This window comes from Hesperophylax consimilis, chromosome 22 (assembly GCF_061612785.1).
Source record: "Hesperophylax consimilis isolate HC1 chromosome 22, BYU_Hcon_1.0, whole genome shotgun sequence".
Taxonomy (NCBI): domain Eukaryota; kingdom Metazoa; phylum Arthropoda; class Insecta; order Trichoptera; family Limnephilidae; genus Hesperophylax; species Hesperophylax consimilis.
In genome coordinates this window covers 26,453,564-26,471,126 of record NC_142857.1, presented here as the reverse complement: position 1 = coordinate 26,471,126, position 17,563 = coordinate 26,453,564, and the positions used below count along the sequence as shown (strand labels likewise).

The 17,563-nt window shown below is 33.4% G+C and overlaps 1 protein-coding gene across 2 annotated transcripts in view; it reads left to right on the top strand.

The window, feature by feature from the left end:
* Orco (odorant receptor co-receptor) overlaps window positions 1-17,563 on the top strand; it is a 52,785-nt gene that overhangs the window by 17,512 nt on the left and 17,710 nt on the right. The window contains exon 6 of one of the 2 annotated variants that reach the window (XM_089645310.1): window positions 13,715-13,908. In XM_089645310.1, coding sequence (XP_089501436.1) covers window positions 13,715-13,908 — 194 coding nt within the window. Of the gene's footprint in view, window positions 1-13,700; window positions 13,909-17,563 lie in introns of both variants that reach the window. The other variant, XM_089645309.1, reaches the window with a different exon arrangement.

Genomic DNA, 17,563 nt, shown 5'->3' with positions numbered 1-17,563 from the left:
ACAACCGATGTGTGTCAAAAAAATGCAGGATTGGCAATCTAACATATGCACAAAGGTTAATGAGTAAATACTGGAGGTGCCACACACTGAAATAATAGATATAAATAAAGTAGAAGTATCCACACACCTTGTTACAAATCCTTTATGTAACAACCTTCATTGATATAAATATATATTTCATGTTGATAACGAGAGTTTGATTATACACAATTATATGTTTTTGAGGACTGAATTGTTTTTAACCGCATTCTTTTCTTCAAAAGGTTAATCCAATGATCTTCACCACTCAATAGATAATAAAAACTATGAATGTCATCTGGTGTCGCGAAGCTGCGACTCCACTATATATTTTAAAGGTGGTGTGATATGCCACACGCCCAAAGGACCAGTCCCAAACTACTCCGAATGATAGGTTATGGGACGATATATGCATCCGACAAACCCGATGGACAGTGCAATAATCAAAGGTATAAATCTGGGCTTCTGGAGAACAAGATAAGCCCAGATTGGAAAGCAGGAAAGATGGACTCACCCGTTGATGACTATCACACGTCTCCAGGAGTTTTGGTTGATTTCACTTCACAAAATATATGTATAATCGCCCTGTCTGATATTAATTATCACTCCGAACTCTGATAAGCAACTGACACCACTTGTCAGATTTTACATGTGTCGCAACAATATTTTTAATATGGTGACATTTTGGGATGGGTAAAAGGGTAGGTAGGACATTTGCAGGATTTGGTATTGACATTACACTTGTCCTTTAAGCCTGTGGATGCATACCTAACAATCCCATATATATTGCGCGAACACCGAATTTAGGTATGTATGGAAACCAATGTTAAGTTAATACTTTTTGGTTCTAGCCTATTTAGCACACGGTCGGTCTCTTGTACACTTGTCTGACTTAAATTTCGTAATGATGATGAAACACAGTTCTGTATTAGAAATTTTAGGAACGATTGACCAGATTTTTGGATGACAAAACACACCCACATCACATTTCTGGTTTTCTTCTTTATTCTGTGATGTTAACCATTTTAAAAGGATGAGAAAATTTAAATCATTGCACCATCGGTAATTAGTCAATTCTTCGAAGGAAACCTAATACTTTGATGTACGAAGATGTTGACGTCGTCGGAAAAACAATTGATTTATACGCGAAGGCAATTCGTGGTATAAAGCTTACTGTTTGGGATATTAAAATTATTCCGATCAGTGAGTTCAATTCCTCTGCTGGCTAAGTCCTCCACCACGATATAAGCAACATTTTTCGCTTACCGTCGTGGTAGTTGGATAATTTTAAATAATGTCAGGTTATTCGCAATCCGAGAATATTTAAAATGGCAAATTAAGCGAGCAGGGCGCAACCCTGAACTCATGCCAAAAATCAGCGACATTTTACAATGAAATTGAAGTACAAAAGTTTTAAAAAAAACAAGTCGAAAGTTGACATCAAATTGGAGAGTATCTCGAAAGAAAATTTCGATTGAGACGAGACATTACCCTAAAATAAAGCCAACTTCTTAACGACGTAAGTGACGCAGCCGTGCACTAAAATATGCGACGCGCTGCCCTGGTGTATTGGACAGACCTGCGGTTGAATTCGCCCTATCAAATCTCTAAAATAAAGTGGGAATCTTAACGACATAAGTGATGAAGTCAGAAATATTCAGCGCGCGGCCCGTCGTAATGGACGGACGTAAGGTCGACTTTGCTTTAGCAGGCCTAGAAAAATGCAAATGTTTCTAATAGGATCCCTCGGAAAGTTACTAATTCATCGTCTAGAAAAATATAATCTGGTGCTTACCGCTAATTTTATAGTTGAAATATCTTTCATAAAATTTTCAAAACGTTTTACAGAAAATATTTTAATGGTAATGTCCTGTTTATGTTAATCTTAAATATAAATAACTTACACCCATAGAGATTCCTCTAGAAACATTTGAGGTTTTAGTAATAAGTTAATCAGAAATGTGATATTATAATTTCTAAATAGTAAAAGTCGCTATCCGCGTTTGTCTGTTTGTGCGCTTAGTTCTTCTATACTACGCAACGGATTTAGATAAAGTTTTCACTATCATTTAGAGAATTTATTCCGCAAGGTTTTTATATACAATACATGCATATTATGTTTATCGAAAGTAGAGAAAAGTCGAGCTACGCCGAGTAAACACCATTTTGATTTTTTTATACTTAATGCCGACTGGAAATCGCTACAACCGTAGCTTCGTCAGGGCCCTACAAATATTTATTATACAACCCTGAAGAAGCTACGATTGTAGGGAAACTCGAATAAACTAACTTAACGGTAGGCAGAGATGAATGGACTAATTTATTAAAGTTTTTTTTCCAAATAAACACAACACTTAACAACGGTCATTTTGTAATAATTTTATGTTATTAATTTTTACAACAATAACGAATTGATTACCTTCTCCCGCCGCTTATCGATATATTTTTGTCTGCGCTTTTTTGTCTATTCTTATATCTTAATGTTAAGTAAATTTTGAATCCTGATGGAAAAACTTTTTTGTAAACATGTTGATAACTTTTATCCACTGGAGCGTTCTAATATATAATCTATTTCAGCCTTGATTGCTCGGAAATTTTAAGGGTTTGGTTTTGAAATTTCAAAAAAATAAATCACCGAATTTTAATATGGTGGCATATAAAATGCTTAAAATGCTAAAGAGCCATTGATTGCACCTACATTTCATCCTTCATCGCATATTTTTGGAATTCATGAAATAATTATAATTTTTTTTTTTAATTTATAAAGCGTGAATTCTGCTTATTAATTACTGTAAAATTGCTGTTTTTGGCACTCCTACTTGGAGTAATATTCAATATTAAGATTTCTGTGTATTGTCTATGACCTCGTTGATAAGCACTGCTATAGATTTAAATTCTAACATGCATATTTTAATATGTAAACACATGATCAATGACTTGTAAGAAAAAATATTTCAATAACGCTTCATGGAATGTCAATAACAAATAAGTCGAAAGAGATGCGAGACATCTATTGTTGGAATGTAAAACTACTAAGTTAGTTTTATGATTAATCGAAGATTTCAACGCGCTGGAGATTACTAAATAATTCCAATAAATGTTTTAAGATATCTCTTCAAATTGGCCACTTTTTGGACAGCGCTAGCGCGGCGTTTGCGAATTGACCAAAACGTAGCCAAATAAGGTCCAGAGGTTATTAAAAAGTGCGTGTAAACAATGTTGGTAATTGGTCAAATGTTCTCAGATATTCTAGAAAAATCCTCGAGGATTGTAAATATTAATTTATTATTGCGTGACTCTAGAAACAGCAGATGTGGTGATGTCAAGCTAGCCGGGCATTTTGAAGGGATAGTATTTTATTAATGACGAAATATTAATTCTACGATATGTAATGAAACGAATATATTCAGAATTGGTGTTTGTCGACCTATATGATTATATATTTTAAGTCATAATAGGTATATTACACTGGACTTCTTTATTGGTATTTAATTAACTTTGCTTTAACATTCTAGAAAGAGCCACAAGTTTGATAATAGATTAGAACATTTTAATATACTGCAAAATGATATAAAATATATCTAACTAACCAACTAACCATCACGCCGTTTCCCCGCAGGGGTAGGCAGGGAGGACGAACCGCCAAACGGCACACACTTCTTGCGTCATTCACATCATACATCGTCTCATATATACTCTTCTATTATTCTGACTCTTGACATGGCCCGACTCGAGTATCTGATTCACTTGATCGTGCCATGTCTTCCTCGGGCGTCCCCGATTTCTGCTACCATTCACATTTGCATCATATATCCTCCCTACACTCCTATCTTTGCTCATTCGCTCTACATGCCCAAACCATCTAAGCGTCCCTTTCTTAATCTTACTCATTACGTTTACATCAGCCTTGCACTCTTTGCGGATCTCCACATTCCTCACCCGATCAAACATGGTTTTACCACACATACGTCTCAGGGATCTCATTTCAACAGCATTCAATCTACTTTTATCCTTTCTTTGCCAGTTCCATGCCTCACTTCCATACATCAAGGTAGGTACCAGCACTCCGTTGTGGACTGCTAACTTCGCTTCTTTGGACAATTTTTTTTTAGCGCCAACTGCGTTCAGTCCCCCATTAACAGAATTACCTGCATTTACCCTTCTTTCAATATCTCTGTCAGCCTTCCCATCTCTCTAGAACATACTTCCTAAATACACAAACTCTTCCACCTGCTCCAAGTATTCCTCATTCACAACTATATGTACAATAAAGAAATATACAATTTTAGAAAGATACTCAGAGCAGGCCCTAAACGATGTATATACATTCAAAGTTTGACTCAAGCCAGGGAAGGGTCAAATGTTTGCGGAGTTACCATGGTAAGTACCAGGGTGCAACTGGACGAAATTTGAATTGAAAAGCTTCAATGTAACACAAGTTTTAATCGGGGAATTGGTTTGCTATGCTATCTTGTTCTTTGGAGTATGTGGAATTACTGCGTTGAGTTTGCATAAGACGGTTCAAAGGGTTTGGGATGGTTCAGTTAAGAGATTATGTGTAAATGATCCTGCCACTGAATGCTTCATTGTGACTTCTCCGTCTTTCTCATAAACGAAGCGTATCACAGAATGAGAGGTCAAAACGGGTACAAATTTTGGCTAAGAATTTTGCTTCGATTTTCATAGATTATGTTCAATTTTAACTAACTTACCATCACGCCGTTTAAGGGACAGGCAGAGAGGACAGATCGCCAAACAACTCGGTCCTGGTACACAGTCCTTGCCTCTATGACTCCTTACATGGTCCGACTCAAGTATTTGGTTCACTTAATCGTGCCATATATTCACATTCGTACATGTCACATATTCCCATCATATCTTACATTCCTTTCTTCGTTCATTCGCTCTACATGCCCAAACCATCTAAGCGTCTCTTTCTCGATCAATCTCCGCATCTTCACTTCTTATCATTTACGCCTCAGGGATCTCATTTCTACCGCATTCAGTCTACTTGCATCCTTTGTCTGCCAGTTCCAAGCTTTGCTGCCAAACATCAGGGTGGATACCGGCACTTCATTATGAACAATTTTTTGTTAGCGCCAACCGCGTTAAGTCCTGCTAGAGGCTAGAGTTACCTGCATTTACAGTTTTTTTCAATATTTTTATGAGCCTTTCCATCTCTCGTAAATGACTACATTTAAAACGAGAATTTAAATATCATACCGGATACTGCACAGTTTTAATTTATCTTGTATTCAGAATGTCGCCAATTATTTGAATTTAAGTGTCATTTTCAACATTGGAATCGGTTGTGTGAAAAAGTGGTAAAGTACCTACCTATAAAATAATATTTTAACACACTATGAGCGGGAATGGTATTTTTTCCCGCGCTGCCGACTGGTGCTTATCGGCGGGACGGGTAAAAATACCCTTTACGCCGGCTCCATTTCAAAGGCGAGGAAGGAAAATTATTATTATTATTTCCCGTGACTATTTAATCTAAATGCTTGAAGATATTACAAACTACACACACATATAACAAAAAAAGATAAGCCGTTGTTTCTTTTATGTACACACATACTCTTGCAATAATTAGGCAATTTTATCGTGTTAAATTTCAAAGATTGTTTGTTAGTTGTACTGGGAATATGAGTACCTATTTTATTTTTATGACGTGTTATAAATTCATTGTACCTTTACTTTTATGAGATAATCCGAAGGATGTTATTACAATAATCATTTCCTGAATGAGAGATAACACAAAAATTGTTGAGTGGCGCTAATATACACGTGCTTTAGTTATGATATACAGAGTTACAAAACAGACGTGTTTTTTTAGTGGAATTTATTTAATTGATATTTTCTTTTACCCTTCAAAAATGACTTATAATTTGTCTTCCAATTCTGGTGAAGATTTAGCTGAAGCGATATATTTTTGCGCTAATCGCGAAAAACACCCGCTATAGGCTAGAGTCTATTGTTTGAAGCTCCCGACTACAATGTGTCAGAAAATTATTATAATTTTAATTTTCAAAATTTGGAACTGATTTTTCAAGAATTCTTCGTCTACGCTAGTAGGTATTATGAATATAAATCTTTTAGAGGCGAAACTAATTAAGTAATCTAACGTATCAGCTATTTGACACTTATTAAGTTTTACTTTTTATTAGAGGATATCACCCCCATACGGGTTCATTCTATTCATTTAAGTATGTAATAAGACATTATTTTCAAGTTTAGGGTATTTAGCCAAGTAATCATAATCTAAATAAATGCTTAATAAACTCAATAATTCTTACAACCTCACTTCGATTTTGTAAAACAAAATTTCCAGTTTACGTCAGTCATCCAAGATTATAGACTTGCCCTAACATGAAATCTGTGTATCATTTCGATGAGCTGAAGGAAAACCACGTGACCATATTTTTGGCACCAGGAGGGTTCGAGCATGCTTTGAATAAACTATGAAATCAGTCGTTAATTGACCACCGAAGAGCGCATATTGAAATAACCAGACCAGCGCAGTTTGCAGATCTGTCCATTGTGGTACTTTTTTACGAAGGATCTGAATGTACGTTTTTAAACGAATCACCTGGCGTAGCGACGCCAAATTTGCGTGGCAAATTTTTATCACATTTGTTAAAGTGTAACAAAACTAAATAGTGCAACAAAATATTAAATTCTAGCTGTACAACGCCACACTTTGCTGTGGCTCAGGCTGTCTGTGCAGATAAAGAAACAATAGCGCGTGCTAAAAAAACATATTCTTTCCTGTCACAGACCTTTCAGAAATTTAAGATTTTGAACAAACGAATATTAATTTTTTTTATTTATATAGATTGAATACATGCCCGAACTTTTGCCAATAAGCAATTAAAAGCAAAATTTCGCACCATTGTAAAAAGGACTAGTAATTCGTTAGCATATTTTATAGGACGGAATGGTGATATTACAATGCGAGTTGCTTGTATACTGACAGGTTAATTTATTGACAAATCTCCGAAAGTGGGACGAACTTGGTTTGTTCCATTTTCCCTGAATGGCTAGCCTATTAATTTGATTATCTATGGTTCATGCCGATTGCTAATTTTCTTTGAAATGATTTGCCGACTTAAACATTTCCTTCTAAAACATAGGATTTCACAGGACGAAGGTTAAATTCTTCCTTTCCTTATAAAACCCTTCGCACAGACAAAAAAGGACACAGGCTCAGGGGAAAATCTCAGGCCTCCTGATGGTTATAAAACGCCCTTACGTTGTTATTCTTTAGGCACTTAAAAAAATGAATTTCCTTTATTATCTCTTTTTGTCCCAAGATTTACTTTATTTTTCCACACTTATCCCTTTCTAAATTCCTTTGTTCGGTGTAGAATATATATGGTGATAATTCCGTTAATAAATGAGACCGCTATAATAAATACCGTACGATCGTGAGCTCTTACACAGAGCTAAATAAATTTCTCAGCGAGTGCTCCATAAACAGTAGTCTAGGAACATAAATATCTAATAATGATAAAGATATATCTTAGTTAATTCTATTGTATCAAGTTGAAATGGATGTGCATGTACATTTATTTAATACACTAACTTTTTTAATAACTTAGTGAGTAAAACATCAAAATGTAATATTTAATTATTGAAAATATTTTTTTGCGAATCTTAAATAAAATTTTGAAAAAGAAAAATATACGGTCGCATTGAGGAACCATTGAGAACCCCTTGAACCCAGGATCCTCGCCTTGTCGGGGCGCCGCTCTACCAACTGAGCTATGGGACCCTATCTCCTTCGGTCATATTTAACTGTATCATACTTAGAATAATAACTCCCATAATAATCTTTATTTTATCAATGCACATGTTTATTGGTTGCTATCTTTAGCAGCAGATAAAGCCATAAAAATAGCCAATTCGCATTGGCAAGGCGAGAGTCCTGCTGCAAAGATGCGACCGTATATTTTTGTTACAAATTTTCAATTAAAAATCGCTAATATTATCTTCACTAATTAAATATTTAATATAATTTCATTACGTGCATTTAACGCTCATTAATTTTAAATATGTTTTAACCAATTCGTAAAAAACAAAAAAAAATACTATCCGTAATACATCTATTTTCAAATTTTCGATATAAAACCCCATTATTTGGCCGGCTCGTAGCCAATTTCAAAGAATTTTTTGTTTTTGTTTTTGAGTCTGACTGAGGATGAAAACTTCCTCCCAGGGTCTGGAGTCAACACCGCTAACAGCTAAGCCAAATCCTAATTGGATTGTACCAACAATTATAACGAATATTTAATGTCTATCTGCCGAATCTCATCTCGATTGGATTTCGGGGAGTGGAGTAATTTAGACTTGGAAGATTCAATTTCATTCATTTAAATTGGAATCAACATAGAACATAGTCAAATAATGACAGGACTTGAATATTAACTTAGAAATTTGTTTGATTGTTCAAATTACATGAAGTAACTGGCCCTTATTCAAATACTCAATTTCATTGCAAAATTTACTTAGAATAACAAGATTTTTTCAAGAACTGATTACCATAAGCAAACCAACTCCAAAGCCGAAATCTACCCCAACTTTACATAAGACAATAACAAACATCCTCCCATATAAAATGAATAATACATTTCCCTGTTCGTCCGTAATCCAGTTTCGGGACCTCCGCGACAAGATTTGTGTTAGTCCCACGTGTGTTTATTTTGCAAATTAATTACATTACGAAAGATCCCGAACAAAGGGCTGTGGCCTTCCACGAACAACGTACTAGAGAAGAAAACAACAATAATGAATGTATTTACTTGCCTAATTCCCATATAAATTTCAATTATGATACGGTGTGACGCTGGATTAGTATTAACGCGGGTTTATGGCAAAAATTCTAATATAATGGTCTGAATTTTTTTATTTAGTAATTCCTATACGGCTTCGTTCGAGGTTTAACGGACCTTTTGAATAATTCTTAGAAGGAACTTAGGACGGGTTGTTTCAGAGAATTTGAACAATTCATCAAATTTCAATGCTCATTTTTGGGTTCTGTGAAAGTCCTATTCAAGTTATGTTATTATATCATTATAGGCTAGTTGCTCGACAGAACTGAAATAATAATAATAGAACTTGCAAAAATCTTTCACAGAACTTGAAACTATGAAACTTGAAATTAGGACGGACTTGAAAATAATGTATTGAATGTATTCGAAATTTACTCAAAATTTAACAGAAAACCTGTTAATTCATTCGTTAAGGACCTGCAATCCCTTTTTTAAATACATTTGAAAAACTCTGTTCCGACATCGTGATAATTAATACCTATATTCGAAATTTACTAAGGACGAGTTGTTTCGGAGAATTTTAACAATTCATCAAATTTCAACGTTCGTTAAAGGATTCTGGGAAAGTTCTATTCAAGTTCTGTTATTGTATCATTATAAGCTAGTTGCTTGGCAGAACTGAAAAAAAAACAGAAATAGAAAAAATCTTTCAAAGAACTTGAAAATGAACGTTGGAATTTGATGAATTGTTCAAATTCTCCGAAATAACAAGTCCTTAGTAAATTTCGAATATAGGTATTAACAACCAGAAACCTGTTCATTCATTCGTTAAAGGCCTGCAATCCGTTTTTTTTAAATAAATTAGCAAATACTCTTTTTTCCGTATTTGTAAATATACAATATATAATAAATATCACCCAGTTATTTTCACACAATTGAACCCGGATTGCTTATATCCATTTCTCAATTTTTTCTCGGTTTGTGGGGAAACCTAAGCGAAAATAAGACATTTTAAGAATAATTATCGGAATGTATATAGAAAATATTTATTCCTATACCTAACATTTTAAGCCTACATGAACGTTCCTTTTCATGTAACATATCTTCCACCACTTTCATCACCTCTACAGCAATAGTTATAATTATATAAATAAATATAACAAAAAACAACACATTTTTGTTATAATACAACATCGCTTGTCACTAATAGCTGTTGCGCTGATCAAGGTAACGTTTAAAAAATTGCTTAGTATATAATAAAAAGGTAAGTGTAATATATACATATACTTTGTAATATATATTTTTTCAATGAAAAGAAAAATGTAATTAACATAGTACACACAAAATAAATTACTCAACGACGCGATTTTTTCAGATAATTTAACACGCAAATAGTTGTGGACTTAATAAAACCCTGAATTAAAGACAAACCCAAAAAATAAACCATACTTCCAAAATTTTTTGCGCGTATCAAATAAAAACGCGTGATTTTAACCAACACATCAATAATTATCATGTGCCAGGCTCGTGCCATGTCGTAGGTATAGTTTATATTTATTCGTTAAAAGTGTATAACACACTGCATGACGTCATGATTGTGGCTAGTTTGAAAGATGACGTCAGAAAATTTACTTGTCGATAGTGAAATTCTATTAATTTCTGATATTTGTTAATGCGCTGCCTCCAAGCAATCTGTAAGGTACTTATATTTTTTTGTATTCAGATAGCTGATTACATTTTTGTGATTGAAAAAATGAACTTGCCAAGCCATAGCTGGGAAGCAAAATAAGCAAACTCTAGACCAAGGCTGCCCAACCTTTTTAACAGTTGGGCCAAATTGACGATTTTGAATCACTGGCGGGCCACTGAATACCTGACGGTTCCTATTTCCATGGGGGGGGGGGGGGGTTGTTAGAGAATTGAATTTCTATAAAACATAATTCCCCACAAAAAAAAAATTCAAAAAAATGAGTGCTCCCCACAAAATATTTGAAATCCATGGGGGGGGGGGGTTGTTACGGAACTTCGCTGAGAAAAAAAATTCCGCGCACCCAAAAACATCATATGTGATTCCCCACAACAATTTTTCGAATTCCATGGGGAGGGGGGGGGGTGGCTAAATCGCCTTCGTTGGCAACACTGGTAACCGCGCGCAAGCTGCAATGTTTGTTTTACCGCGGGCCCGCGACACTTTTTCAAATTGGCGGGTTTTTTGAAAATGGTTCACGCGGGCCACTTATAATTCGTTCGCGGGCCACATTGTGGCCCGCGGGCCTGGGGTTGGGCAGCCTTGCTCTAGACCAACAAAAGGCAAAACGCAATGCACAGTGCCCATTTCTCATTACATCACAATGAGTGGGCCTTTTCATAAATGTGCACGTGAACCAAACCAAAATTGTGTAATGGTTATTTTTCAATGGTTATGCCTTGTCTAGTCTAATATTAGTCTATGGTTACAGCAGTTTATATATGACATAGTCCTACCCGATCGGCAGTTGGTAAGGTTGATAGAGTTCTTGGGTAGGAAAGTTCAATCGACAGTAAAAACAAATGTTTAAATTTTTAAATTTGGGTTTAAAAGACAAATTAACACGACTTATTAATAATTTTGTTTACCCCCACCATATTTTTATCTGTTTGACTAAAAGCAATTTACTATTATCGGTAAAAACCGATTTACTTAGAAAATCAATTGTTGTTAAAATGCTAGTTTTCTACACTTTATATGATTTCAGGTTTGTCTAATGGTTTTATAATAGAGTAAATACATTGCTAAAGTATAATACACAATGAGTGAATACCCAATATTTAAGTCATTAGTCATTCGACACTACCCGGTAATGAACATTAAATTGAAACAGCTGTCACAATAATAAATACTAAAACACTTGCAGAATTTCATAATAACATTCTTAAAATTGATTATCCTTCAATTTGATTTAAAAGTGGTGTCGTAAGTTAAATTTATAATTCAAAGCTCCCCAGAATAGCATAGTATGCTCCGGTTGTGTGGGCAGACAAAAGAAATATTATGAAATATTTAAGAGCACTAATGAAAATTTTGATTAGGAACATTCAACACCAATAATAAAACATTCAGATTAGGAACATTCAACAGCAATAATAAAACATTTAGATTAGGAACATTCAACAGCAATAATTGAATATTTAGATTAGGAACATTCAACAGCAATAATACAATATTTAGATAAGTAAAATTCAACAGCAATAATAAAACATTTAGATTAGGAACATTCAACAGCAATAATAAAACATTCAGGTTAGGAACATTCAACAGCAATAATAAAACAGTTAGATTAGGAACATTCGACAGCAATAATACAGTATTTATATAAGTAACATTCAACAGCAACAATAAAATATTTAGATTAGGAACATCACACAGCAATAATATAATGTTTATATTAGGAACATTCAACAGCAATAATACAATATTTGGATAAGGATCATTCAACAGCAATAATAATACATTTATATTAGGAACATTCAACTGCAATAATAAAACATTTAGATTAGGAACTACAGCGCCCTTGAGCTGATTTTACACAAAAACGGCGCAATACAAATAATCCAAATATTATTATTATTCAACTGCAATAATAAAAGATTTAGATTAGGAACATTCAACAGCAATAATATAATGTTTATATTAGGAACATTCAACAGCAATAATACAATATTTAGATATTTATTTTCATAAACGACTTCTTCACTTACGTTGTTTAGATTCCGACTTTATTTTATGGCCGCCTTAATAGCATGTTTACTTTTAAAATGTGTTTTATTATGATCCTTGAATTTGCACTTGTCATTATTTTTTTCTTGTATTCTTTTGTATCAATTACTTAACCATTCAGGTTTTTAAAATTTTCTTCTAACAAGTCCCAACGACATGGTGAATTTTCTTGGAATTTCCGAATGTTCCCGAAGTACCTCAAAATTTGGTACATATTAGGTACTTATTTTTTAAGTTGTCGTTAAAAAAAATACTGTTTTAGAAACAAGATTTAATTATCTTTGAAATATTTGCATTTGAAAAAAACATTGATCTATCTATATGAAACATGAAAATGTTAACAAAAAACTTACCAGGACATTTCGACTCAAACATTCCTAAGAAAGAATTCGATAATTTATAAAACGTATTCCTTTTGTGTAGGTAATTATTAATGAAACTGTTACTTCACTTTTTGTAGCGTTAATACAATAAAAAAATTCCGAAATTCGTAATCATGCACTTTGACAATTTTATCCGTGTAATAATGTATTAATATTTGTAACAAACTGTGAAGAATAATTATTTATCTTTCCAATGACCAACATATCACATATCTACGAATTATAGAAAAATATTTAAAAATACTTTTATTATGTATTGACGCCCCGGTCAGATCTGTCCTTCAGAGGCTATAATGGAATATGATGTTTGTGGCTAGTAATGTACTTCCGCGGCATGAAGGGTTAACTCATGAAGAGAAAATTTTGTAAATGGATTTACGATCTTATTTTCATTTTAATTTTATATATTATTTTATTTATTATCACTCTGTATTTTTTTTTCCAACAAATAAATAAATGAATATGATTCAGAGGGCCTGCCTTTCCTCCATTAGCTTATGGTAAAATGGCTTCCTGCGGCATAAAATTTCTACCTTACTGTGATTATATTATGTAATGTGAATAGCGTACAAGAGTTGAATTGCCTGGAGCCAGTGGAACTAAATTTATGTTTTGCAGCTAAAGGGATGGATAAGGCAAGGGAGTGAGGAAAAAATAAGTTTGAAATGTAGATAGGTACCTAATTTGTATTTTCAAAACAGAGCCAGTGAAATTGAGAGCATCTCCCACTTTGAAATATGTGATTAATATATTTATTTTCCATAGACGACAACGTGAAGAACCCGGAATCCTTGGACGTGGACCTGCGAGGTATCTACAGCAACCGCCAGGACTTCGGAATGAACTTCAGGACCGGCTCCACCCTGCAACAGTTCGGCTCCAACGGGGGCAACCCCAATGGGCTCACTAAGAAACAGGAGATGCTGGTCAGATCGGCTATTAAGTATTGGGTGGAGAGACACAAACACGTCGTCAGGTAGAGTCATTACTCATTTATTTTTCATCATCATTATCATAATTTCCACTGTTTTTTTAAATGTCAAATCTTTAATCTCAAATCATTTTACTGTTCTTTAATCTCATATATTTTTAATTTTCTTAAAATTTCAAACCTTTCATACTTTATTTGTTACTTCATTTACGCATGGAACAAATTTTTGATTTTCGACGAATAATATACCAAGATTTTTAACATCAGACATATTTTAAGAAAAATGTTGCTAAAACTGCAATGAGACAAAATAGGATTTTTATTTCCAGAGAATGATATAAATTGATACTTATAAATATTTAAAAAGATTTTATTGTAATTACACCATCTTGAAAGTGGACAAGATTAGGTGGAAGATTATAAATATTAATCATTGTATGGAAGTAATCGTAAATCTTAAGGTTATCGTCAAACAAGGGTGTGTTGACTCCTTTACAGATTGTTACAATATCATTCATGCATACTGAAAATAATACATATACCAGGCGAGAACCATGTGGAACTCCACAGGAAATAATGAAGATTTTTTATTGAAGGATGACGGAAGTTAGTGGCGAGATCCTTGCAAAATGATCACTTATTTCATTCAGCCCTCGTGGTTTAGAAATATTTCAGTTTAACATTTATTTTATAATGTAAAAAGCACTGGACGGGCTGGCACCATCTTGCTCAACAATTGTTGTCTGCGTGATAAACATTGGCAAATTGCCTGTGAATATCTTATTTAGAGGCAATTCACTCAGATCAACCAAGTTTGATGCATCTTATAGACTGGTTGAACCTTCCTCGGATAAATTTTGAATTTTTTCTTGTTTTAAAGAGCTTTCAACGTACTTAGTCCCAACAGCACAGCACGATAGTCCTAAGAAGTTGACACGATTGGGACTATTGCATCTCCAATAAAAGGGTACATTGAGAGGCTGAGTGAGAAGGGAGGGGAAGGAGATGGCATAGGAAGGTTGGGAAGTAACTGGTCATCAAATGGTGGTCTTTCACCTGGCCAACTCCAAGAGAAACTTCACAAGCGGAATTGTGAAGGCCCAGAATTCCAAAGTTACTATACGTCAACCCCATAAATGAGTCATTCGAAGAATATAATATCCTTGTTCGTCAAAACTACACCGACAAGTATTTTTTTTATAACGAACCCGCTCATTATAATATATATATGACACAAAAGTATATCTAAAAACTCTTCTAGAAAATATAATATTAATACTATAAAATTTCCTCTCTTAAAATATGGGTGTTTTTATGATTCAAATTGAAGCGTATTTTCTGCCTACCCCTTAAATATATCCTTCTCACAGCATCCACAAAAATAACATTTGTCCTTAGGGATACTTCAGGGCGTGCGAAGTAATAACATGCTTAAAGGAAACGGCTGCGCGGCCCTTTTCATACAAAACCTAAATTTGAATTTGAGACCAAAATACCCGACCAAACTGATTTTTTTTTTAAATCCAAAGGTATAGCAAATATCCAGTACGGATATGTAGTTTTATTTATTTCTGTTGTAAATTGTAAAATATACACCATAAAAGAATTTAATTTTTCATGACTTAATAGATGAATTTGGCAATTATTTGTGAGTTAATGATAATAACAAAAAATAACTTTGCTATATTTCCTACGCGAATACAATGAAATATCCAATAAAAGTGAAGATGGTTTAAAAAAGCAATTTGATGGACGTAAATTAAAATTACAAACGACCAATTAACTTTGGAACACAAATTTGTCAAATAAAAATAAAATTTCTACCCAAAAACTCATTTGACAACTACAAGAAAATATATCTTCTAAAATACGTTTTAACACAGACCGTTTTAAAAGAAATTTCTCTTTCTACAGAACATTTGTTCCATCCGGAACTGCTTCCGAATTACTTCTTTTAATTTTAAACGATACGAAATGAATGATAATTGTTGGGATTGGGTAATAGTAGAAACCAATCACTTAACAAGACATGTAGTGAATAATACTGTTTTATTTGAAATAATCCATCACTAATACGTAAAAATTTATTTATTCAAACAACTTTCATTCATATTATGCCTAAATTGAGCATTTTATTATCCCTTAACTTCTTCCTGTTCCGTTTTTTAACAATATATACTCACCCTCTCTCTGTAAATGACCTAATATCTACCTATTAAATGTAACTGTTGTTAGGATCACTTAAACTGGGCGAAACCCAACCAAGTGCCGCCCGCTATAATTACTTCAAAACAAATGCACTCGAATTACAGTGTTCTTTCTATTGTCCTAAATTTCAAATCTTTCTCTATCAAGGTGATGGTTGGAGATAGGTAGGAACTAGATAAATGACATTCCAGTAGGAACTATGCATTTAAAAACAAAAACAAAATTAAATTATAAATTAATTAAACATAAATTAATTCTTATTTTTCCATATCCTTCAGTTCGTTTTTGGATGCGGTGGGCGTCCACTGTCAATCCGAAATTTAATTTGTGGTCTCGTGAATCCAATTTCCTTTCCATTAGAATCCCTTTGTCGAGATATCCCCACCCGACTATGTATGTGTTACTCCTAGTTGTTGCTTTGCTGTGTTGTCTAGTGTTACATTGTTCGGTGGTTTCCTGACGCGATTTAATTAGATTGGAATTATAATTAAAATTAATTCATGGCCACGGTTGGTAAGCTCTGTTGTAAAGTTTCATTATTTTATGAAATCTGTAGCTTTACCAACCAGATTTTTGCGTGTGATGTTCCCAGTAATGTTAATCATTAATTCTTAAATAAACTAAATTTGTTAAAAGCTATAGTTAAAATAAATTTTCATCTTTCAGCCCTAACGGGACACAAATCAAATAATATTTGTAAGATTTTTACAGGGAAAACTTTAATAAATAAAATATGTTTTTTAGCAAATTTTTTTGTGACCAGTTTAAAATTTTTATTCTAATTTTTCGTCAGTTAATTTATATTTTATTTTTAAAAACAGGACAACACATATTGCCTTAATGGATCAAAAAATAAAGAAATGGTTAGGACCAATACATTGCTAAATCGATAAAAATTACAAAAAATATAGTTTTATGTAGGTAATATATTTATTTATTTATTTTTTATTTATTTATTGTTTATTTGCAAAAACAGTATGAACCAGAACATTGCAATATCGATAATTAACATTTACAAAAAAGTGAATAACAAATAGGTACATTTACAAGTGGGACAAAGAAAAAAGTTTCAAATTTAGATTTACAATTTTAAGTATTGAATAATAATATTTCACGTTTAAATACGTTTGTAGGACATGTGGAAAATATCCACATTACCTGGATATTTTCCACATGTAATATAAATGTTACCGGTAGGTATACTTATTAAGAAGTTAAATAACATTTCTTGCTTAAAATTGTTGAAAGACACGTGGTAAATATCCTAGTTTCCTTCGAGTCAGTTAATTCACCTAGGAAGTTTTCCCAGGAGCATCAGTATTGGTAAGTTTGTTCTACACCTGGGAAGAATCAGAAGCGTGTGTTGGCGGCCTCGCGTGACATTATCCGAGTCACAGAATCCTATTTCAGCGTAAAAAATGTCTGTTATTGATAAGATATAGTTTAGAAGCTTTTACAGAGAAAAATGAATAATGCTGATTTATTGAAAATC